The sequence below is a fragment of the Euprymna scolopes genome, chromosome 20 (genome assembly GCF_053919585.1).
Source record: "Euprymna scolopes isolate OS-2025 chromosome 20, ASM5391958v1, whole genome shotgun sequence".
NCBI lineage: Eukaryota > Metazoa > Mollusca > Cephalopoda > Sepiida > Sepiolidae > Euprymna > Euprymna scolopes.
Genome location: NC_136501.1, coordinates 57,879,041 through 57,904,012, shown reverse-complemented (window position 1 = coordinate 57,904,012; position 24,972 = coordinate 57,879,041). Strand labels below are relative to the sequence as shown.

At 32.5% G+C, this 24,972-nt stretch overlaps 1 protein-coding gene across 6 annotated transcripts in view; it reads right to left on the bottom strand.

The window, feature by feature from the left end:
• Positions 1 to 24,972, bottom strand: part of LOC145241440 (LIM domain transcription factor LMO4.2-like) — a 473,578-nt gene that overhangs the window by 201,224 nt on the left and 247,382 nt on the right. For 3 of the 6 annotated variants that reach the window (XM_080104394.1, XM_080104395.1, XM_080104396.1), the window contains exon 4: positions 457 to 1,316. The exons of the other annotated variants lie outside the window; for them this stretch is intronic. In XM_080104394.1, coding sequence (XP_079960520.1) covers positions 990 to 1,316 — 327 coding nt within the window. In that variant the 3' untranslated portion in view covers positions 457 to 989. Of the gene's footprint in view, positions 1 to 456; positions 1,317 to 24,972 lie in introns of those variants that run through there. 6 annotated transcript variants of the gene reach the window in all.

Below are 24,972 nucleotides of genomic sequence, written 5' to 3'. Positions count from 1 at the left end.
ATCAGAAAAAAATACTAAATGACTTTTCTACGAAAAAAATAAAATTATAAATACGAAACTGACTAAATTTCATTTGATTTTAATGAAATATGTTTTCACATTTTTTTTTTATTTGTATGCGGTTAGTAACCATTAGTTTTATTCATTCAAGCATATTTAATTGCATAATATAGGTGTGAATGCATGAGACAACCGGTGAATGTATGGTATCCGATAGAATGCTTCATTCCCAGCTTGAAAACAACAATAATAATAATAAAAAATATTGCGTATTTATTTGATCTTTTAATATTTTGAAAAGTTTAGACGTGCGTTAGACTTTATGAAAAATAAAGTTTTAGCAAAAAGTCACATTTCTTAGATAAAAAATGGTTTTCTCTAGTTCACGAGCTTTCGACTAACTTTAATCATCTCCAGACGGATTGCACTCAGATCTCACAATAATAAGTAACACTATTCTTGATCATTATTTATTAATGAAAATAGCTTGAGTCGGCTCCAACAACGTTTTCTCCGTCGCCTTGGGCGACTATATATTGCTTGCGTCATTGTAAAAAATGTCTTTATCATGGCTGAAGATATAATGGACGATTCCTTGGCAGATAGTCCCATATATACAAAAAAAAAAAAAAAAAAAAAAAAAAAATCACCCGTTTGTTGCTGAAAAGATGGAGTTTTTAATTTAGGCGACTTTTCAGCATCAAGCCTTTGAGAAGATATTTTACAGTTGTCAATATATCAATCTTTTTTTTTGTTTGTTTTGTTTTTGTTATTTTTTTATCTCAGTTTTAAAAAATGCTTCCTTTTTTTATTTTGCGGAAGAAAAAAAAAAGAAAAAGGAAAAGAACGCAGTGCGCTTACTTATGCAGCACTTAAAGCATTTGTGAAAAAAAAAAAAAAAAAAAATTCTCCGTCTTTTAAAAATTTTTTATTTTAATTTTTTTTTATTGTTTGTTTGTTTTTTTTTATTTTTATTCTTTTGATCATTTTTACCGATCGTTACACGGTGACGTCCGACAGACGATTTTGATACCTTTTAAGTTATTGGCAAGAGCGTGAACAGTAGTCCTAGGCTTTACCTCCACAGTATGTTTCAAGGTCTCATCGGTACTGACCCCCGAGTGGGGGCGTCCACGGCGCTCATTATTCAGACACATGTCTCCAGACCGAAATTTATTGAACCATCGTCTTCCAGTTCTTACAGTGCAAGTTCCCATCCCATAGGCCACATTGATATTCTTGACCGATTGCGATGCATTTTTACCGAGTTTAAACTCGTATAAAAGCAAAAGTCTCACTTCTTTAACGGATAGCATCTACAAAAATAAGGGGAGAACATTACTACCCTCATATAAATTAGCAGTAAATTTTAAGACTTTCTAAAAACGAGGATTTTAGTAAATAATATAGACAAATACGTAGTATGGGTTGCTGCTTTTTTATATATACCAGATAAGCATTCAAAAAAAAAAAAAAAAAAAAAATTTTTTTTAATTTAAAAAAATTTTAAATAAAAAACTTTAGGAAGTGTCCATTTCATGTAAGAACAACCTAATAATGTATAATAATGATAATAATAATAATAATGTATAATAATAATAATAATAAAAATAATAATAATAGTGTTGATGATAATGATAGTTAATATTAAAAAAGTAGAGAAGCGTTTCAATTTGATTGTTTCATTCTATTAATATATATATATATATATATATATATATATATATATATATATATATATATATATATATATATATAAATAATCTAACAAGCTTCTATTTGCCCTAAATAAATCTAAGAAAAGGTGGCAAACCAGAAGAACATCCGACTCAGTGTCTGCAGTAAACGGTATCTGAACAGATTTGGTTCCTGATATTAAAAGACTTCTTAGTTCGGATCGCTTATCTTGCCAAGTTTTGTACTAGTTTTATTTATTATTAAATTTTTAGTTTAAAGTAAAAAAAAAAAAAAAATATGGCGCATGTCCTCTTCTGTGATTAATTTATTTTCGTCTTTTTTCATTTTTTCCTCTCAGCATATTTTTATCGAAAAGTTATTAATCTACCAGATTATAAAAATAATATATATAACAAATTCAATATTTAACATTTTTAAGGATTGTTCCGTATCTAATACAACGTTTTCGTAAATCGATCCCCCATTTTGGGAGCATCGACATATTTTTGCGAAATTTCCCGATTTTAGCTTTTTTTAAAAACAGTTTGGCACTAAAAAATGGCTTAAAAGGTTAAATTTCAGAAATTTAGCCGAAATAAATCGATGCTTTCAAAATCGCAGATCGATTTACTAGAACACTGTATTAAAAACGAAGCACCCTTTAAAATGTTAAATATTGATTTTTTTTATCTGGTAGATTAGCGACCATTTGATAATAATCCGCTGAAAAAAAAAAAAAAAAAAAAGACGAAAAAAAAATACAGAATGGGGTACCGCTTCCATACGTGCGCCAAGAATAGTTAATAAAGCCCCCCCCCCCGTTAAAATGGTTTTCTCAATAATTTTCTGCAGTTTACTAACCGTGCTCTTAATAATGACATTATTTAGACCGCCATTCTTACTATAGAGATCGGGTTTAATTAACTATTTTGTACTCTCACCTCACAATTTAATTAAAAAGAAATTGAATAATAAGTTTGGGAAAATGAAACTCTCGGCGGAAGTTATATTACGAATGAAGTTTAATATCAGGAACCGAATCTGATCGAACACCGTTTACTGCAGACTGAGTCGGACGTTCTTCTGGTTCGCTGAAAAGGTTCACAGTTCAACAAACAAACAAACAAGATGGCCGACAAGCTTGTTACATTGAATAAGTCAAGGAGGACGATGGTCGCTTGTTGCGAGATGCGATAATAGCGATGCATGGGAGAAAATGAACAAAACGATGGTTAAAAAAAAAAAAATTATAGAAAATTTTTAAAAAATTGATTAAAAATTTTAACAAGCTTAATTCGGTGCTGCTTTAGCGTGATTCCTACCCTCATTTTTATTCCTACCTCAATATATGAGCGATTAAAAAAACAAAACAAATAATGTAATATTTTCCCTTCCAAGTTGATTTGACCATTTTCACTTATAAAACATTAACCGGCGCTTCTACACTATTGGGACGAAATTTCGGAAATCGCAATACTGAATTTCACATGAAAACGATGGTATCTACCTATTCTTCGTATTTTTGATGATTATATCCACAAATTACGAAAATTGATAAGGTAAAAAATTATTTAAAGAAAATAAATAGAACTTAATGAAAACGATCATAAGACACAGGAGAGTTCAAAAGGGAGGTACGTTTCCTTTTCGATTTAAACAAGGTGGCGGCAATTTTTCACCTGCTACCACGATTAAAGTTTTTTTTTTTTTAATTTTTTTTAAATAATTTAGTAATATTCAGCTAATTTCGACTGCATAATTTGGAAGCTACTATTGCACTTATTAGAATTGATAAAAAAAATCAGGTGAAACCATGTTTTTTTTTGTTGTTGTTATCTGAAAACTCCATTTTATCGACTACAAAATCTCGTCCCAATAGTGTAGAAGCGCCTATTAACCTTTAAAACGTGAAGAAACATAAATGAGATCGTATCTGTGATTAGGAGAGGAAAGATGAGAGGACAACAACAAATAACCCAATACAAAAATAGATGCGGCCAGATTTGCAGGGCGCCGGAAATCCAATCATGGCCGTCTTTTAGCTGGAGATGAACCTGCCGCAGAAAAACATTGGAAATCCAGCGCAAAATTATCGGAACAATGGCACACGCATTGATAGTCCATGGGTTTTGGGATTGTGTCAGGATACCAACGTGAGGTACTTTTACATACACAAACGAGGCGCAGCAACGTTATTCCCTGAATACCACTAAACATCAACGTTTTAATAGTGAGTCTTTATTTTGGTCCTCTAAGGTCACATTAACCTATATTATTAACTAGAAAAACAGATGTTGCCCGGGATTGAATGAGGATCAATAAATGTTCCACCCTCCCATATGTTTATTGTCATGGAAATCGGTGAAATCGTCCATTTTTAAATCAAATCGATTGATTGCCTGCTTTAGTTGGGGGCTCACCATGGTCTAATAGGAGAAGCTCCACATGCCTCCGCGCAGTGCCTTACTCCACAATATTCTTTATCGTAGTCTACATTGCACTGTAGAAAACCTACTGTTAAGTACTTGGGTCATAGTTTAAAATGCAATAAAGTATCGTGATTCAATTGTGCTCTAAACAGAAACATTCATTTCTACCTTACAGAACCTATCGTTGATTTTATACGCTGGACCATCACTGCTTGTGCGGTGATAAAACTTCTCAAATGCACTCGTGATGTTAGGTTGTATAACGTGTTAACTTTGTTCAAAATCGGACATTTTTGATTATCAATGTTCGATGTATGCCGATACAAAAACCTATCCAAGAACACTCCCAGGCACATCAAGTACAACTGTGTAAAATGTAAAATGACAGGCCATGCGTTTCAGAAGTCCATAGGAAACGAACTCTCACACACACGCACACAGGCAGGCAAAGTGTCTTTTATACAGGGTGTCCACAAAGTCTGGCTACATTATGTAGCCAGACTTTGTGGACATCCTGCAGATAAGTAGAGATATTAATGAACATGTTATGGAATCAACTGATTTATTTCATTAATACTTTCACATTGCGAAACACTATTTTCGGGACATTATGGCATGTGTAATAGTTTTTTTTTTTTTTTTTTTAACAAGGTGGTCACTACTTATCAAGGTCCGGAAGCCACTCAGGCATAAGGGTTATTGCAAGTACAGTACGTTAGTGTGGAGATTTAATAAAGTGTCTACTTAAGGGGGCGGTTCATCAGAAATTTGTTTACATTGGACTTGAAGACATCCAGGTTGTAGTCAGGTGGGAAGCAGGCGTGCAGTTCTAAGAAAGAAGCTTTGTTCATGGAATCTACGTTTTGATGTAGGCATCGGTTTTTCTTTGGTTACAGTTCTATTATTACTTTTTGGTAAGGGGAGCAAGACTTTCAAACTAGCTTGTCGAAAATAACGATTACATTATTAAATGTTGGAGAGTTTTTTTTTGTTTTTTTTTAACTGTATATAATATAAAAAAAAGATGAAATAACAAATATATAAGAAATAAATGTGACCAAAGGCAGGATAAGTTACTCTTCTACCAAACTGCAAAAGTTTTTTTCAAGTATTTTAAAGCATTTTTTGATACTTTTCTTTTCTTTTTTTTGTCTTTACGTTCTGAGTTTTATAGGCCTCTGAATTCAGCCCGGTGCTTTTTCCCCCGGTGTTAAGTTGCAGTAGTCGCACCCCATAAATAAATAAATAAAAAATACACAAAATTACAGATCGGTTGAAAATTAGATTTTTTTACCAATTGGTGATAGTTATTAAAGCAGTACTTTTGTTTAATTTTCAATTTTTGTGGAGTAAAACATACATCGAGGCTCTGCGTCGCCATCTTGAAAAAAAAGGGGGGGTGGTATGAACTCAATCGTATTTTATTCAGATTATAAAAATGTAATCAAAACACATTAACATATTTAAAAACATAAAACATTATCAAAGTAGAAAAATCATTTTTATTGCTTTTGGTAACATTTATTTGTTGCGGATTTGTATCTTGTTTTTCGACCTTTTTATTAAAAAATGGTTGGAAGTTACATCGGTTGAAACGCTGTGAAAATAAACATGAGAATTGTTTGAATAATCCAAATAATTAATCCTTATCTAAAAAAAAAAAAATACGAAAGATAATCCACGTTTATAGATTTATTCTGTAGATGTGCCGCCATTTTTAAATACTCTTAGAGGGACTGGTATAACTTTAAGAATAATTAGATAGGTTTTAGTTTTATTATTTTTGTACGTATGCATCTTACTAATTTTATTAATATAAATATACGGTGCAAGTCCATAACTCCCCCTCCTCCATAAAAAAGAAACAAAAAATATGATGTACCTATCCGTGACAGAAAAAAAAATGTAAACCACGTAGTTTGATCAGGTAGTTTTTTTATTATTATTATTATTATTATTATTATTATTATTATAATAATAATAATAATAATAATAATAAAAAAAAAAAAAAAAAAAATTCTAATTTTATAACTAAGCGACGACCAATTGACGCCATTTTCCAAATAGTTTGAAAGACAAGGGAAATAATAATTCCAAACTTACTTTTCAACATTTTAGAAATCCAGTGCTAACAGGGGGGCGGGGATCACTTTAGAAAAACTCAAATTCATAACTGGTTAACTCCCCTTAAAATACCTCTTCAGAATTGAGCTTAAAATTAGCACTGTACATCATCGTAATGCCTACGAATTCCTATTAATCGTTTAAAAAAATTTTTTTTTTATAAAAATAAAACTGCTTGATCAATTTACGTAATTTTTAGTGCATGATAGTGTCTTTCCGTCGAGCGTACATACACCATATTTTATTATTTTTTTTTTTGCTTTATCCTTTGTTTTTTTCTTTTGGGTGAGGTAGGGGAGTTTGTTTAATATGAACTATATATATATATATATATATAAAAGTTAGCACTGGAGATTATCTTCATCTCAGTTGGACCGTTTTTGCCAAAGAACAGCTTTTGATTAAAAAAATTACACTTCTTATGCAAACACAAAATATGTCGATGACACAAAATTATAAAGATTCCAAGAAACAGTATTGCAAAGTCAGTCGAGGTTTTTAAGGGTCAGATTTTTTTTTTTTAATCCCCAAAGAATCGAAAGACAGTTTTACTATTGGAAAACTTGAAAAGATGTCGGAAGTTTTAGTTATTCGCACAACGTTTCGGATGACGTAACCTTCGACCTTATCAAGATGAGCGCAGTCGTCTGAAAAAATCCAGATATTAATCCTCATCTCAAAAATTCAGAAACGTAAAATCAAAGATTTCAAGAAAAGTTTCTGAAATGCTATTGTTCCAATTCACTCGTTTGTGTGAAGGATTTTAATTTGTGTTGGATAATTTTAGGCGTCCGTTGAGTGCTTGTTTAGAAAGAGATAAAAAAGAAAGAATTTATCAGATAAAAAAAAAAGCAAAAAAAAAAAAAAAAGGTTTGTTAGAATTTTATTTCTAACCATGTTAAAAACTAAAAATGCAAATAGAAGTATATTTTTAAAAGCAGCAGATCACACTTTAAACCCCATTTTCGTTTTTTCAGGGAATTCATTCCAAAGAAGGCATGAAGGATCCAAAAAAGAACGAAAGCTAATTAATTTGCATAATATGAAAAGGCTGAAAGAAAAAGTAAAATCACATAAGGTAGTATATTATAACCCGGATATAAGAGACTTCATGGGCGGGTCCCTCTTATATCCGGGTTACACTGTACATTAACACAGGCTCTAATTTGGTACTAGAAAAAAATCTCTCTTCCATCCTTTTTTCTTATATTCGGGTTACACTGTATATTGAATAACTCTTTATTTGTGCCAAAACCAAAACAGATTCTATGAACAAAGCTTCTTTCTTAGAAGTGCAACCCTATGGAACTCTGGTCCGTTTGCCTGCTTCCCACCTGACTACAACCTGGATGTCTTCAAGTCCAACATAAATAAATTCCTGATGGACCGCCCCCTTAAGTAAGATACTTTCTCAAATCTCAACACTAACATACTGTACACGCAATAACCCTTATCCCTGCGTAGCTTCCGGGCCTTGATAAGTGGTGACCACCTTGTAAAAAAAAAAAAAAAAAAAAAAAACTAAGAATTAAGAGACCAAATAATTGAACCTAAAGCCGAGCCATTAGCATGACAGTAACGGATCCAGACATCCATACCAAACCACTAACTCTAATCTCAAGGCTTATACATTCATGCACGTGACACGAAAGAATGAGCCCGACAGTATTGATGGAGAAGCCTTTCAAGGAGCTAACCCCTGAGTTCTATCTCTTGTACTATGACCAACGCGAGACTACAAACAGTCATGAAATGCTGACAACCTTTCTTTGTATTCACTTTCTGGTATAATATATTCTTTTCTACTTAAATCTGTTGTTAAGAGTCTTTCTTTCCTAGGACCACAACAATTACCTAAAAAATTAGGAAAGAATTGGAAGTTGGAAGTTTAATTAGTAGATAAAACACAGATTTAAAAAAAAAAAAAAATAACCATCTAAATTAAACAATGTTTCGATGATATAACGTCATCTTCAGGTATAAAAATAATTTGTGTTTTTTTTTTCTTTTTCCTCCGTCATGGCATAATGTTACTAGAGAAGTATGATGATTAACGGTAATTTAAAAAAAAAAAAATAATAATCATTTAAATTCAACTGAGTTTCGATGATATAAATTTAAATTCTTCTGATCAAAAGGATCGCGTCCCGTTGACCATCATACAGATATTAGAAAAATGACACCATGCAAAGATGTTTAAAAAAGAAAAAGAATGCCTGAAGATGGTGTTATATAGTCGAAACTTAGTGTATGTTGAATAAATAAACATCGTTAAAAAAATTCTGCATTGTATTAAATGATTAAACTTACAAATTCTATTATTTTTCAAACTGTTATCCTCATCTTCATAGTTGTTGTTCTTGAAACAATCCGCAAAAAAAAAAAAAAATGAATAAACAAATTATGAAGCCTCAACTCAGAGGATTCAAAAAGAAGAAAAAAATTAATAGATATTACAAATTCCAATTCAAATGTACATAAAACTTACGTCATTTTTTTTATACAAAATTTGTTATATTCTATAACAATTAGATTCTACCAACAATCCCACGATATCATAATAAATTTAAATGAAATATATACTAACAGCTGTAAATTACCTACACTAGGTAAGATACAATTATTTCATATGTGTAATACCCGTCTTATGTAGGTAAAATATTCTTTTGCTCGAAATAGCAAATGATACATAAACATATAGAATTCCTCTCTCATAAGAATAACAAATATATTACAAAACCAAACTCAATTTTTTTTCATTGTTTATACTGTCCCGAGCAACGCCGGGTAGCCCCGCTAGTTTAAAATAGAAAAGAAATTAAATTTAAAATTAAAAAAAAAAACAAGTAAAATAAAACGAAGAGCAAAGTTCAACAAAATCGAAACAAAAATTTAATCCAAAAGACACAAACCAAACCAGAGTAAAGAAAGAGACAATATAATAACGAATCCAGACATCCATACCAAGCCACTAACTCTAATCTAAAGGATTGTACATTCATGCACGTGACACGAAAGAATAAGCCCGACAGTGCTGATGGGGAAGCCTCTCAAGGAGCTAACTCCTGAGTTCTATCTCTTGTACTATGGCCAACGCGAGATTACAAACTAACAGTCATGAAATGCTGACAACCTTTCTTTGTATTCACTGTCTTGTACAATATATTCTTTTCTACCTAAACCGCGCTGGAAGCAGAGAAAGAGTTCTCGCTAACATAGAAAATTGCCTGTTATTACGTCAGAAAACCTTTGCTTTATTTTGCACCTAATGATACCAGTCAACTAGACAAGCCTAGACTGATAATCCGGGCAACCGAGAAAAATCTCTCCCACGGGGATCAGTAAGCAGTTACAACGCGGCTTTACAAACATGGGTACTATCTTCGGACAGCTACTCCTTCACATCAAAGTTCGCGCATATATACATGTGGTCACTGCGATGAGTATCGCCGGTATAAGCCACAGCATACCGATTTAGTCGCACTTGGAGAGTACAATGAAGTATTTAGACATCTTTCACATTTATTTGTTTCGTCTCCTTTTCCCTGGCACAAACGTAATAATAAAAAAAAGTTTTCAAAGTTTTTTCACACTAATCTAAGTTTGTAGTCAATTCTCTAACAAAACAAAATAAATTTTAAAAAATCCAAAAAAATCTGTACATATAAAAATGGCTTTATCTGTCTGAAGAACGGTCTCTACCAAACTACTCTCGATTTTTGGTCTACAGACTTGAAACTTGACGTATGGGCTACTTGGACCAGTGGAACAAGTTTGATTTGGTTTTTAGCAAGAAGAGAGAAAAAAAAAAGAGTTGATAAGGATTCAAAATTAAAAAATTGTAACTTGGCAGGCGTAGTTTGACATAATGTGTATCTTCTATGCATGCACAAATATACATTTATATTTAACTGCATTAATTTGTGAAGTTTTGATATTCCTATTACTTTGAGTCAGATGGTAATGAATATCACTGGTGAGCTAAATGTCTTGGCTATGATTCTAACTGGTGGCCCCTAAGACGTTTCTTTTTTTTTAACATTTTAAAATCAATACTATATATTGGGTACAATATAATAATCCATAGAGAATTGATTCTGTAATAATTAATACAAAATCTGCACAAATAAAAATATCACATGTAAGCGTATTTTACGACCGGGCAACGCCAGGCGATTTGCTAGTAAATAAATAAAATTAAAGATGGAGTAGGAAGCACTGCTCTAAGTCTATCAGACACAGTTTTGAATAAAACTAATACTTCAACTTGGTTTTAAGAATTAATGCTTTTTGCGACCCCTAATAGCAATGCCTCATGCAATGTTGAGTCTACCACAAAGAAAAAGGCCTTAAATATTTTCACCAAGTGATTATTTTTCTGTTCAGAAATAATAATGTCATTTTTTTTTTTTTTTTTGAGATTGCTGTGGAGTTGGATATTTTGGAAAGAAGCAGAATCAAACTCATAAGAATCAAGAATATTGAAAGACTTTCAAATAAGGATAGGATACTTCGGAATTCAAAAGAAAAAAAAATCCAAATCAACCGTTACATCTTCTGACTCCGCATCCTCGATTTAGGGAGAGGGTTCAAAGATTTATTTAACCTCCCTCAGAACAGCCCCAGTAATCTTCACCCATCGGTCATTTAGCAGTGTCAGAAATTTCGTGAAAATAGTGAATAATTCCACCCCATCTTTCCAAGCTTATAACTCCTCGAAAAATGTAATTCAAGCCCTAATTTTTTTTTTCAATTAAAGGAGTAAGGACCAAGGTTTTATTTAAAAAAAAAACAAAAACAAAACAATGTGTTTTTTTTTTTTTAAAAAGGTTTTAAACTTCGGACTTTACAGGTAAATTTCTAAAAAACTGATTTTTTTTTTGTTTTAAATTTGAATATATTATTTATTGACCTTTTCTCTTCAATTTGTGATATATAAACCTATTAAACATAAATTAATTATTTACTTTTTAATAGACATTTCAAAATGAGAGGCGTAAATTATTCGACCCCCTATCTTTCTAAGCTTATAACTCCTCGAAAAATGTAATTCAAGCCCTAATTTTTTTTTCAATTAAAGGAGAAAGCACCAAGCTTTCATTAAAAAAAAAAAAAAAAGACAAAAAGAAAAAATGTGTTCTTATAAAATAAGGTTTTAAACTTCGGACTTTACAGGTAAATTTCTAAAAAACTGATTTTTTTTTTTGTTTTAAATTTGAATATATTATTTATTGACCTTTTCTCTTCAATTTGTGATATATAAACCTATTAAACATAAATTAATTATTTACTTTTTAATAGACATTTCAAAATGGGGGGGGCGTGAATTTAAAAAAAACGTTTGTCTAAAATATTATATTCGGTTTATTGGAAAGAACATAAAATTTCACATTGACCCTGAAAATATCGTAAAAATAGAATCAATAGAAAAATTTTGATAGATTTTTAAAATTTAAAAATTTAAAAATATTGAGTTTAAAAATTGAAAAATATTGAGTTCGGAAAATTCATTACTGTTTTAAAAAAAAAATAAAAATATTTTTATTACTTTTAAAACAACTGTAATAGTTTATTTTGGAAGTATAATCCATAAAGAAAATAAATAACCCACTTTTAACAGAGAAATTACGAGATTTTTATATTGTATTCGCAGTTTCGTGTTAGGGGTGTCAAAAATTCCTACAAAAATTCTGATACTGCTATCGGTCATTCTTAAATATTCTTTGTGACACACGCAAAAAAAAAAAAAAGAAAAAGAAAATATTCTTTGTGAAAAAAAAAAAAAATGTAAAACAAGGATTAGCATAAAAAAAATTAAAAGAAAAAAAAAATGGTTTTCCACTGCAATGGGCCACACAATTTCAGGTCGTTATCAAAGTTGTCCAGATTTTAATCCCACTTGTTATCGCAAAGCTTTTGCCCATGTTAATTTAAAAACTCAGCGACATGAAAATTTTCTATTGAGGGGAGAGGCGAAAGCTTATTACAGCTTTGCCACATCTCCGAAAGTACACGTCCATTAAGAGACTCACGCATTAAATTAAAATCTTGCTTTTTATTTCCTGATTTGGATCAGCCGATAAAAAAAACAAAAAACAACAAAAAAAGGTTTATGAGAGTTGCCTTACTAATATAATACTTGTGTGTATGTCTGTGTGTTTAAATTGCATCCTAGTTTTTTTCTTTTTTTTGGTTTAGTAGAAAAAAAAAACAAAGACTCACTCCCACGCTCTTCGTTTGTATTCCCTGCCACCCCACCCCGTGATCGTACAATCTGCTAAAGACGAGTAATTACGTACTGAAGGTCCTTCAAAGGGGAGTTAAGGGATTGCGAGCTATAAGTAGGAAGAAGAAGACAGATAAAGAACAAAATAATTTTTTAGTTATTTTAAGACTTCAGATTGTCTTTTATTGGAGTTTCCATAGAAACGAACCGTTGGCTGGATGAAAGAAATAGATAAAATGATAGAAATGGAATTAAACAAATAAATGATGCGGAACAGGACATGTTTGATTAACAGAAATATCTCATTATATATATATATATATATATATATATATATATATATATATATATATATATATATATATAATGGTAAATAGTAAAAACCTGAAGACAGTGCTCAATACAATGGAAGAGCAGATATATATTATTTATTACCGTTTTATCTGCTTAGTTACATATGTTTCGGTTACCGAATCGTATTAACGATCCAGTAACTTCGCAGGTGTAACTAAGCAGATAAAACGGTAATATATATATATATATATATATATATATATATATATATATATATACAGGGTGGGCCAAAATAAGGGTCCTATATATATATATATATATATATATATATATATATATATATATATATATATATATATATATAAATGATTATATTTAAAGATAGGACCCTTATTTTGGCCCACCTTGTATATATATATATATATATATATATATATATATATATATATATATATATATATATATTATTACTTATAACTGTTGAAGTAAATACTTAAAGTTTACGCATAAATTTATATTTTAGTATATTAATTTATGTGATTAAATGAAGTAGTCATATATATATATACATATATATTAGAAATTTTAGTATGTGCGATAATTTAATTATTTCCACACCAAAACAACGTCGCAGCTCACATTAGCCATGAAAGGCAACAAACTGGAAGCCCAAGACTCGAGTTTCGCCTTGATTTGGGTTCATCAGTTAGACACATTCGAACGCTGGACTCCAAACACTTGCATGCGAGACAAGCCACTTAAGCAACCCCACCATACACATGAAAGTCAATTAACTAACACAGATCAAGCAAACCGCAGCGAAATCCGACTATAGAATGTACCTACTTCATCTCAAACAAGGAGTGCGATTATCCAACCATTGAGAACCCAAGTCGATATCTCACAAGCATATATATATATATATATATATATATATATGAGAGAGAGAGAGTTATGAAAATATGACAATTAAGGTACACAGAATCCATGTTTCATCTCCATAGAGAATCATCAGGTAGAATGCATGGAATTTGTGTTACTTGATGTGTGTGTGTGAGAGAGAGAGAGAGAGAGAGAGAGAGAGAGAGAGAGAGAGAGAGAGAGAGAGAGAGAGAGAGCTTCGTGAGTTAGAAGAAAAGAGTGAGTTCAATTCTATAAGAGGAGACTTATCAACATAATATAATGCTCAACAAGTTTCATTGGAGCTTATATAGGAAAACAATAGGAATGGCAAATGAAGTCACAACAACTATATAGTGGTAAATATAGATTAGTTCATTTATTCAATAAGGGTATACAAACGTTTAGTTGGGGGATAGAGGGGACTCTTTATGCTAAGGCATTTCGAAGCCTAATGCTTCTCATCAGAAGAGTAGAGAAAGAGGCAAGGTAACATAATTGGGATGCGACGTCTAGCCTGGGATTCATCAAGAACGAAATAAATCAATAAAATTATAGATGATGTTGGGGGGGGGGGGGGTTATATCGAATTCTTAGATAAAAGAGGGGCGTATTACGTAGAGTGTAATATGCATAACACTCTACGTAATACGCTCCTCCTTAAACCAATATTTTTTATTTATTTTATTATTTTTAAAACAGTAATTCACGGACATGCATGTTTTGAGGTACCTACCTCTCTTCAGCGTAGCTTGACTGTTTCTAAGAATTGAACCCCGGACGATATGTCTTACAGCCTGGCGTGTAATCCATTACGCTACGAAGTCTTAGATAATTTTTACGGTTTTATTATTTTCAAAACGATAATACGGTTAACTAGAGTCTTTACCTTGACAATTTTTTTTTCTTAGAAAATCGTCCATATTTTATTTGGACGTAAACAAATATTTTTATTTATTTATTTATTATCTTTAAAACAGTAATCTACATTTAAAAAATAATATATATATATATATATACATATATATATACACACATACATACATATATACACACATACATACATATATATATTTTTATATACAAACACACAAGGTTTAGTTTAATTGGATAACCAATCAGTTAGATGTTTATTCCCGTCAGCAAGTTAATATTTGGATTTGCCAATGGCTGGGCTTCACTCAGACAGAAGTTCAGCTGACTTCTACTTATTATTCTATTGCTGTTTTGTATGGGGCGAGACGCCTTTTTTGTAAATATGCTGAATTAATAGTTGAACTTATCTTAACACGTTCACGATTGAATATTTTTTTTAAAATAATTTTATTTTTCTCATGTATTTTTATCCTAAAGTAAAATTTATTGCCATGTATACAGTTGTTTTGTAGGAGTTTAAAATGTTAAAATTAATCTATTTTAAAATTAATCTAATCTAAATTTCTACACGCCTGTCATTTTATTTTATACTTCACTATATCTTTGAGCTTTCGGCAAGAGTCACTAGACTAGACAAAAGGGCTTCCATTGAATTACTATACCTTTATTTATATAAAGTTAAATGCACGTATATGTTTACAGGGCTTTATGTTGCGAGTGGAAAAGTCACATTTGCAAATGAATTTTTACAAGAAGCGACTAGAAATAATAAAACGCTTATCTTTTAGCGATTGTGTTTTTTTTTCTTGTTTTTTTTTTTCAATGACAATGTGTTCGTGTGTGTTTGTGTGTATGTATGTGTGTGTTGCGGTGAAGAGGGCTCCCGTAAGTCGTGATGAAGGCAACCTTCCTAGGAGAAGTAAATCTTTGAATTAAAAAAACAAAGTGGGAGACCAGGACCCGCATTAAGGCGGTCTGCAGTTTAGCTTGTTGCTGGCTATCTTGCTTTTGCTTGTTGCTGGATCTCAACATTTTGAACCGAGAGAGAGAGAGAGAGAGAGACTTAGCTGTCGTACAAATCTAAGACTCTGTAACATAATCTGTGTATAGATACTCCCTCAGGCATTTGTCTATTAAAATGGTTCTGTGGCGATGGAAGTCATTTTTGGGCTCATGGACTTTAAGTGTCTGAGGGAATGACACTCGTCTGACAAGACGTTGCAATCATCATACATACATACATACATATATATATATATATATATATGTATATATATATAATCACAAGTTACTAGAAAAAAGCCATCAAATTGCTTGATTATAAGTAGGGCTATGACAACAGCATATTCTTTTCATTGTTTTGACTCTCGAGTGTGTATCCGTTGATATCTTAGTGATGTGGTTCTCGGTTGATTAACTGTGTCGGATATATATGCTAAAGTCAAAACAATGAAAAGAACATGCTGTTCTCATAGCCCTAATTATAAATCATACAAGAGGTATTCAAATTTCATTATTTTATTTGATTTACTAAAAGGGACATAAGTGATTTTTTTGATCAAGGAGTTACTTTCCTTGTGCCAACTCATTCTTTCAGAAATCTATTGTATAAAAAGTGTGCGTGTTTCCAAATACAAAGGAACAAAGGGATGAACTGGGCAGAGAACAAAGAGATGAGGTTGTGAAAAAGAGGGAGAGGGAAGAGATAAAAATAGAGAAAGGTAGAAAACTAGAACTTTTAATAGAAATGTTACATATCTTGCACCGGGCAACGCCAGGTAGCCGTGTCAGTAAATGATAAAATGCACTTGTATATGCAACAAGAACTATGCATGTTCAAACACTAGCGTACACCTTCTGTCATAAAGGATAAAAAAAAAAAAAAAAAAAAATGGTCCGCCAGTGTTCACTCTAGTGACCTTCATACATAACTAAAATATTCATATCAAAATGCAGGTAACGATCGACCAAAAAAAACAAAAAAATAGGAGGTTTTACTTTTGGAATGACCCTTGTAAATTAAGATTATCTACCAAACAGTATTTAAATAGACGTTAAGTATATTTGTCTATACATGAAAGACTAATAAAAAATAATTATATTTCATATATATATATATATATATATATATATATATGTGTGTGTGTGTGTGTGTGTGTATATATACACACACACATACAGAAATTTAAATGATGCAAAATAAAAATTTACATTACGTTTCTAAATTTTTAAGATGAGGTTTGGTTATTTGCATTACTTGGATTCTTCGAACTACTGTTCCCATCTTGAGTGTCATTTTTGCAACGTTTCGGTTGATGTAACCTTCGACCTTCTTCAGGTGTATCGTGTTGAACTCAGGAACGTTTCTGTTGAACTCTCCAAGGACCCGTGCCGCATTATGTTAAGTAGTTGTAAAAAATCATTTGTAAAAATGATATTCTCTTGAAGGTTGAATTCTCAGTGTGGGCAAACAAAAGATACAACTGCGAATTACTTAGGACCTGTGTCAAGTCATGGCTGACGGAACAAGAGCATACTACGGCTGGAAAGTAAATAAAGGTTTCCGTTTGAAATTCTGACGAAATTCTTAAATTTGACAGAAACATTTCTCGAGTTGGACAAGATACACCCGAAGTGACACTCAAGATAAGAAACAGTAGTCTGGAGAATCCAAATAATATGAAAAAATTGACGTTCAAAACAAGGATTATGCTAAGTTTTTTGTTTTTTTTTCCCTTATTCCATAGAGTTTCGAAAATGTATACTTTTCTCTCAATAGAAGGAAATGAATAACTGAATAGAGTAGAAGAAATAGACATAAGAATTATAACAATCCACAGCTTTCTGTTTTTATACTGACTAGCAAGTTTATTTATTTATTTTTTTTTTTTTTTACACAGTCATCACCACTTATCAAGGCCCGGAAGCCACTCAGGGATAAGGGTTATTGCAAATACATTACGTTAGTGTGGAGATTTGATGAAGTGTTTACTTAAGGGGGCGGTTCATTAGGAATTTGTTAACATTGGACTTGAAGACATCCAAGTTGTAGTCCGGTGGGAAGCAGGCAGACGGAACAGAGTTCCACAGGCGTGCAGTTCTAAGAAAGAAGCTCTGTTCATGGAATCCACGTTTTGATTTAGGCACAGATATAGAGTGGGGGAAATTTTTCACAGTGGATTCAGCTAGACGGGTGTTTTTCGTGAAAGATTGGCGAGGGGGGACCAGAGATTGGAGTTCAGACGAGCACCTGCCATGGAAATAACGATAAAACAAGGATAGGCTCGCAACGTCTCTTCTGTGGGAGAGAGGTTGCAGGGTAGAGAAAATTTTATCTTACTATTGATTTCCTCTGAAGTGAAAAAGTATAAATTTTCGAAACTTCATGGATTAGGGAAAAAATTTTTTTAAATTATAGTCCGGGTTTTAAAGCTTTAATGATTCAATACATTATGCTAATCTTTATTCTTCATCATTTTAATTTTTTCGTATATTAAAGCTATATCTATTAAACATTTTTATCAAGATAGGATCAAATTATTCAAATTCTACCTTTTTTTTTTTTTTAAATATATATGTAGGATAACATGCTGAAAAACAAATCGAATTAAGCGGAAAAATGCAAAGATAAGTATATTAAAAAAAACAAAAACAAAAAAAAAACGTGCTTAACACATAACATCAAATATGCAAAGCAAAAAAAAAAAAATAAATAAATTAAAAAAAATATATATATAAATAACCAGAATTTTATTGCCTAGGTTTCATCAACACATATTAGATCTAAAATATATAAACATGTACGTTATATATAATACTATAACAGTGAAAATTCAATTAGACCTTGATTCATACTAGTGGTTTCAGAAGGAAGAGGGAAACCCAACCAGATGAGCTCAGAATAACATGCACTCACTTCGTCGGTCAGACAAATGATTTAAATATGAAACTGTCGAAAATTTCAGATTTCAGCTGTAACCACCATTATTCTTATTGTTATGTAGTAAGTCGAACACAAGTATTAGCTAGTTATTAATCTGTCTGTCGATCTATCTATTTATCTATGTGCAATATATCTCTCGGTCTAGTTATCAATCTATTTCTGTATCTATCCATCTCGATCGATCGATCTAACTGGAGAGATAAACAAGAGACGAATAATGAAGAATGTTTATAAAAGGCTGTCAAAATATGGCAGGGCTAGATTATAGACAAGTTTACCGGAAGTATCTGGTCAGCTGACGGATCTACGTGTGAATTACGTGGATCAGGTTAGCTGGAGATCATAGGAGTTGGAATTTGGACGTTAAGTAGAGCGGACGGTTTAACATGTCGCCCCCCCCTTCAATGTGAAGGGGGCTGACATGTCTCAGAATGGAGACCTAGAATTAGCCACTCAAGCAAATATATTCACTTTCCATTCTTCTGTGATCGATACCTAGAAAGTGAATAAAAACTATATAAAACCAGCCAGCGTTTTTGGAAGTGAATGAATGTTCGTCCAAAACAGGTTCCAGCCTCCCCTCCAAGAAAAAGATGAATCCCAGGTTGACAAGATCAACGACGCATGGTATGTCCAAAATACATGTATCACACACACACACCCGCATATAAACATTTAAACGATCATAGCATTCGAACATACATAGACTGCAACAACATAACTTAGGGTTCAGATAGTGAAGAACCACCATAGACATTTAATGACACATACACACATCAGGATGAACCCTTCATTCCAAGTACACATATCGACATATGGTGCTATGGTACACATTACAAAACAGGCTTCTTTTTAGTATGCCACAATACAACATATGCCTTTTTCACTGTATGCCATGTATGGTACGCCATCATACAACAATATCAAATCAAATTTTCACAGCATATTATGTAACAGAGCACATATGGCAGCTGTATGCAAATGACCAAGCTGTGTGTGAGATGACATCACAGCATAGAAAAACATTATAAAAAGAACGCTGGAAAAATGGTGGAATCTTTCTATCGATCCAATAGATATCTCACTGATGATGCAATTTTCTACCTATATAAGAGCCATGTGCGTCCAAGGATAGAGTACTATTGCCACATCCGGGCAGGAGCTGCTAGAAAGACCGTATCCTTCCTTGACAGTTAAAAATAGACTTCATAGCCGAGTGGAGGATGCCCTTTTCTCTTTCCTGCAACCTCTTTCTCACAGAAGAGACGTTGCAAGCCTGTCTCTGCTTTATCGTTATTTTCCTGGCAAGTGCTCGTCTGAGCTCCAATCTATGGTCTCTCCCTCACCAAACTTTCATGAGAAACACTTGTCTACCTGAAAACACTATTAATAATCCCCCCCCTCTTTATCTGTGCCTAAACCTAAATGTAGATTCCATGAACAAAGCTTCTTTCTAAGAACTGTACACCTGTTGAACTCTCTTCCGTTTGCCTGCTTTCCAACTGATTACAATATGACCATCTTCAAGTCCAACGTAAACAAGTTCTTGATGAGCTGTTCCCCTTAAGTAATCCAATTTACTAACTTTTCACTACTAAGGATTACTACGATATTGTCTCACTGACTACTGCACACTCTTTATCCTCGAGTGGCTTCTGGGCCTTGATAAGTGGGGACTCCTGCATAAAAAAAAGAAAAAAAAAGAAAAAGATCGATGATCACGTTAAAGACATGTGGATGACGTCACAGCTGAGGCGAGAAGTCACCCGTGGTGGGAGAAGGAGGAATAAATGTCTTTAGTTAAAACCTGAAGCAGCGAGTTGAATTTCTTTCCTATTTCATATCTTTATTGCATTTGCGTGGAGTCTACAACGTGTTGGGTTCCGAGTTTCTACATGTTAACATGTGTAAGGTTACAATCATACTATGCTCTTAAGGTACTAGTAAGCAAAAGGGGACCCCAAATTTCTGGTCTCTGAAAATTTGAGTCACATGATATTAGATGAGCAGTGTAACACGCAATGAAATTGAATTTGTAAATCAGAAACAGATATAACTAGAAGAAGCTAAGATTTGGGGAACACATAACAATGCGGAAGCCTTTTTAAGGGTAAACAAGCCGTGCATATCTGGTCCCCCTCCACGGATGAAAAATTTACTTTCACCATGACTAATGTTTGTGCAAAATTTCCAACAAAAAAATCAAACGTGTGGTTATTGAGAAAAGTGCAAACAAATGAACAGATGAACGATTTGGGGGCAATTTTACCTCTATAATAGCCCCTAGGGATGGAGGAAAACCAGAATTATCCTGGAAAAATCTGTTCTGGCAAAAATTTATTTTCTCCATGACTAATGTTTGAGCAAAATTTTTTAAAAAATCCAAGCTGTGGTTATTTAGAAAAGTGTGAACAAATGAACAGATGAACGATTGGGGGGGGGGGGGGGCAAAGTTCTCCCGGAAAAATCCGTTCTGACAAAAATTTACTTTCCCCCTGTACTAATGTTTGTGTGAAATTTCAAAAAAAAAAAAAAAAATTCAAGGAGTGGTTATTGAGAAAAGTGAGAACAAACAAACAGGTGTGAATTACTAAAGTCCAATCGTTTCTTTTGTCAGGGGAGCAGAAAATATATTTAGAAGCAAACTTCTTTTTTGTTCTATTTGCTGAAGAGAAAGGACAGAAGTGAAACGGTCCAATACACATTAGTGGTGTAATTGTGAAAATAGATGCGAGTATCGTTGCTGAAAGAAAATATCACCACAATTTTGGGGTATTGACACCGTTTCTAAAATTGGATTTTTGCGATATATATTAGACAGCACAGCTGCAAGCTTGTTGCCTAATATATATATATATATATATATATATATATATATATATATATTTTTTTTTTTGATTGTTCCTATGTACTTGCCTCCCTATGAGGGCAGAGTTAGACATAAGGTTGATTTTTAAAGTGGGGAAAATCCAGCTCCCCCAAAAGTGGCACTCTGGATAGGAACAAAAATTTAAATTGCCTCAGTCAAAAAGGAATTCTCCTCCACTGACAGAGGACAGAAAAAGTGAAGCATAGTATCAGAACAGATACTACATTTTATTCCTAGCCAAAATGCCAAGAGAATCTGTTGAAAAAGAAAAAAATATTTGCACCATTATTTATAATTTTCTTTTTTTTTTTTTTTTAATATCTGTTCGACATTTAAGATCAATAAAAGTACATAGTTACAAACTATATAAATGCAACCAACAGAAAAAAAAAAGAAGAAGAAAAATGTACTATCGTTTTGTTTCTAAAATAAAACAAAAAAATATCGGATCTTTCGGTTTGGGAGGGGAGTTGGTTGAAAGAAGGCACGGATCAAAAAAGACAAGGCTATCTCACTTGACCTAAATTTTTTGAGGCCAGGAATTTGAGACTCCTTTGGTACACTAGCACCACTCTTATGTCATCTTGACCTCTGTTCTATTAATTTTAAAATGCATGTTGTTTTTTTGTATTTAATTAGTTCCTATACTTCTAGTGTCATAAGCTATGCCAACATAACCATATGTTGAGATGACTAAAAAAAAAAGAAAAAAACAAAAAACAAAAAAAAACAGAACTTTTTGGAATATCGGAATTGGGAAAAAATTGAGCCTAATTTCAGTTTCCCAAAACGATTCTTTATTCATTTTTGTTCAAAACTTATTTTTATTTTATACAAGGCTTTACATTGCGATTGAAAGTCACATTTGTGAGCGATTTTTCCAAGTGGTAAATAGAAATAATAAAATGTTTATCTTTTGGCGATTGTGATTTTTTTTTTGACAATCTTCCAAAGCTCATTACTGAATGAAAAATGTCCATTCAACCTTTATTTTCTTTTTTTAATAACACAAGCGAAGTCAAATTATTTAAACAATAAAAGCTTTCATCTTGAGTGTGATTTTCACGTTTTGGTCGATATAACCTCCGACCTTCTTCAGGTGTATCTTGATGTTTTTGATGAAATTTCGAGTGGAACCCTTTACCGGGGTAGCATGCGAATTACTTAGGACCTCTATCCAGTCATGGCTGACAGAACAAGAGCATGCTACTCTCGTGAAGTAAATAAAGGATTCCACTTGAAATTCCGTCCGAATTCCTCAGTTCGACAAAAACATTCCCGAGTTCAACAAGATACACCTTAAGTAGGTCGGAGGTTATACCGACCGAAACGTTGTGAAAATCACACTCAAGATGAGAACAGTAGTGTGACGAATCCAAATAATATAAATAACCAATCATCATCTCAAAAGTTCAGAAATGTCAATAAAAGTTTTAATAGAACAATATTCTATTTTTTTTTTTTAAGGAAGGTTGTTTAAAAAAAAAAAAAAAAAAAAAAATCTGAAGAAATTCAAATGTTTATACCTTCAAGTCTCAACATAAAATTCCGAGTATATTTAGAATTACACTTATTTGAAAAAAAAAAAAAAAATAAATAAATAAAAAATTTCATGTACTCATCACAGAACGAAGATGTCATTATACCAAACATCACGTGGGTTTGGCTTGTAACTTTTCCAATTGGCTAGTAAACGAAAATACTTTATTGTCAAAGGTCAACTAAAGATATGTTTGTCTGTAGAGCCCTGTTATTACAAGTAAAATATATAGTGGAAGATGCCACAATGGGTTTATTAAAATCTTGGATATGATGCATCAAGAGAAAACATTAAAAAGCCTGCCAAATTTAACACACACACACACACCCGGATTTAAAAGTAGATGATCACTCCTCACTAAATACCCCCCCCCCCCCTGAAAAAATTTTTTTTTATTTTAGGACAATTTTAGAATTGGAATCAGTAATTGTATAGGAATAGAGAACTTAGATCGGAATCTGTAAAAATATTTAAATCGTCCCATCACTAATATATTCTAAAGCTACATTACCCCGAATATTTGGATAAGTCCATTTCATTTTAATCAAAGGGAACAACAATAATATCATAGGCTTCGCATTTGCGTTGGACATTGTTAAAAGGAAATACAAGCCTTTACTTGAAGTGATTTTTACTAGAAAATTATGAAAATTAAAAAAAACAATGAAAATGTTAATATAAGGTTTAAAGCCAAGAGCAGGAGCGTCCTCCTTAATTCTTGGGTCTGTTCACTCAACAAACACGCGTGTAAATTATATGTGCAACTCGATGTACATAAAGATATTCTGCCTTCGCCAACTATCAACATTTATCACATCATACAAAGGAGATATATTAATAAGTAAGAATAAATAATCAGAAAGTAATATTGTGCTACATAGTTCAATACAAATAATATAATCACATTGTAAGGAACAAGCTGTAATTTACTCCTTCAATGCAACACATTTTGACAGATTTGTGTTTTGGCATTGTTTCCTTCGAAATCTGTGTTAGTTTATATGTATGTCTGTGTGTGTGTTTGTATGGCTGCCGAAAACTTTTGACAGACGCATCGGACGGTGGCAAAATTGGTATCGTTCGAAAGATTGATCTCTCGGACAAATATCTAAAAATTGGCCAAAAACATTAATTCTGTGCTGGTCAACTGGGCCGTTTTTTGCAAGGAGTGGTCAATTTTTAGCGTCAACATTTTTGAAAACTCATACGTCTAGCGATCTCAACGTACGTTGTCAAAGGCCTGTGACGTCGTAAGCTACCGTGGCCGAGACAGCTAATGCGTTAGCTTTTTTCACCTCCTTTTTCTCTTTCGCATTACAGGTTCGAGCCTGGCTTCTGAGGCTAATTTTTTTTTTTTTTTTTTTTGCACTCTCACAGGTACTCGCTATTTTGATTGAAACAAAAGTTGTTTTATTTTATTTTTCTAGGGGTAGGTTGCTCAATAGCCTTAGTATATCACCTCTCTCCACACGGGCAATGCTGGGTACCCATGCTCGTTGTTATTAAAAATAACTACTTGTTATAAAATGACATAAATTAATAAAACATCTTAAAAACAAATTAAAAAAAAATATATCTCACACAGATATGTGTCCTAAAACTATCGGCTTTCTAGAAACTAGCAAGATAAAATAGACTTTAAAAAGTCTAACACTCCTTTTGGAAAACTGCTATCTAATATTATTTATCTAAATTCCACAACAGGAAAATCTGACTCAAGGTTGGATTTGATTTTTTGTATTTTTTTTTCAGCTGTATATCGGCTTATGCATTAAATCTGCAATGTGTTATATATATATATATATATATATATATATATATATATTTATTTCAGGTTATGTCATGTGCTACTAGTACCATGTAATCCAGTACTACCTGCCTCATGGTCGGGTCACCGGCGACTAAACTGGTTCCCCCACCAGACTTGTTTGGTGAGGAGGGCGGCTAGTCTCCCTGAAGGATTAAAAACAAGACCTTCCAAAGGGCGAATGAACTCTTTTTCTGGGTCAACGGCCAACTAGCACCGTGTACATTTGTGTGTGTGTATTGGGGTGGAGAGGGCTCCCATAAGCCGTGGTGAAGGCAACCTTTCTA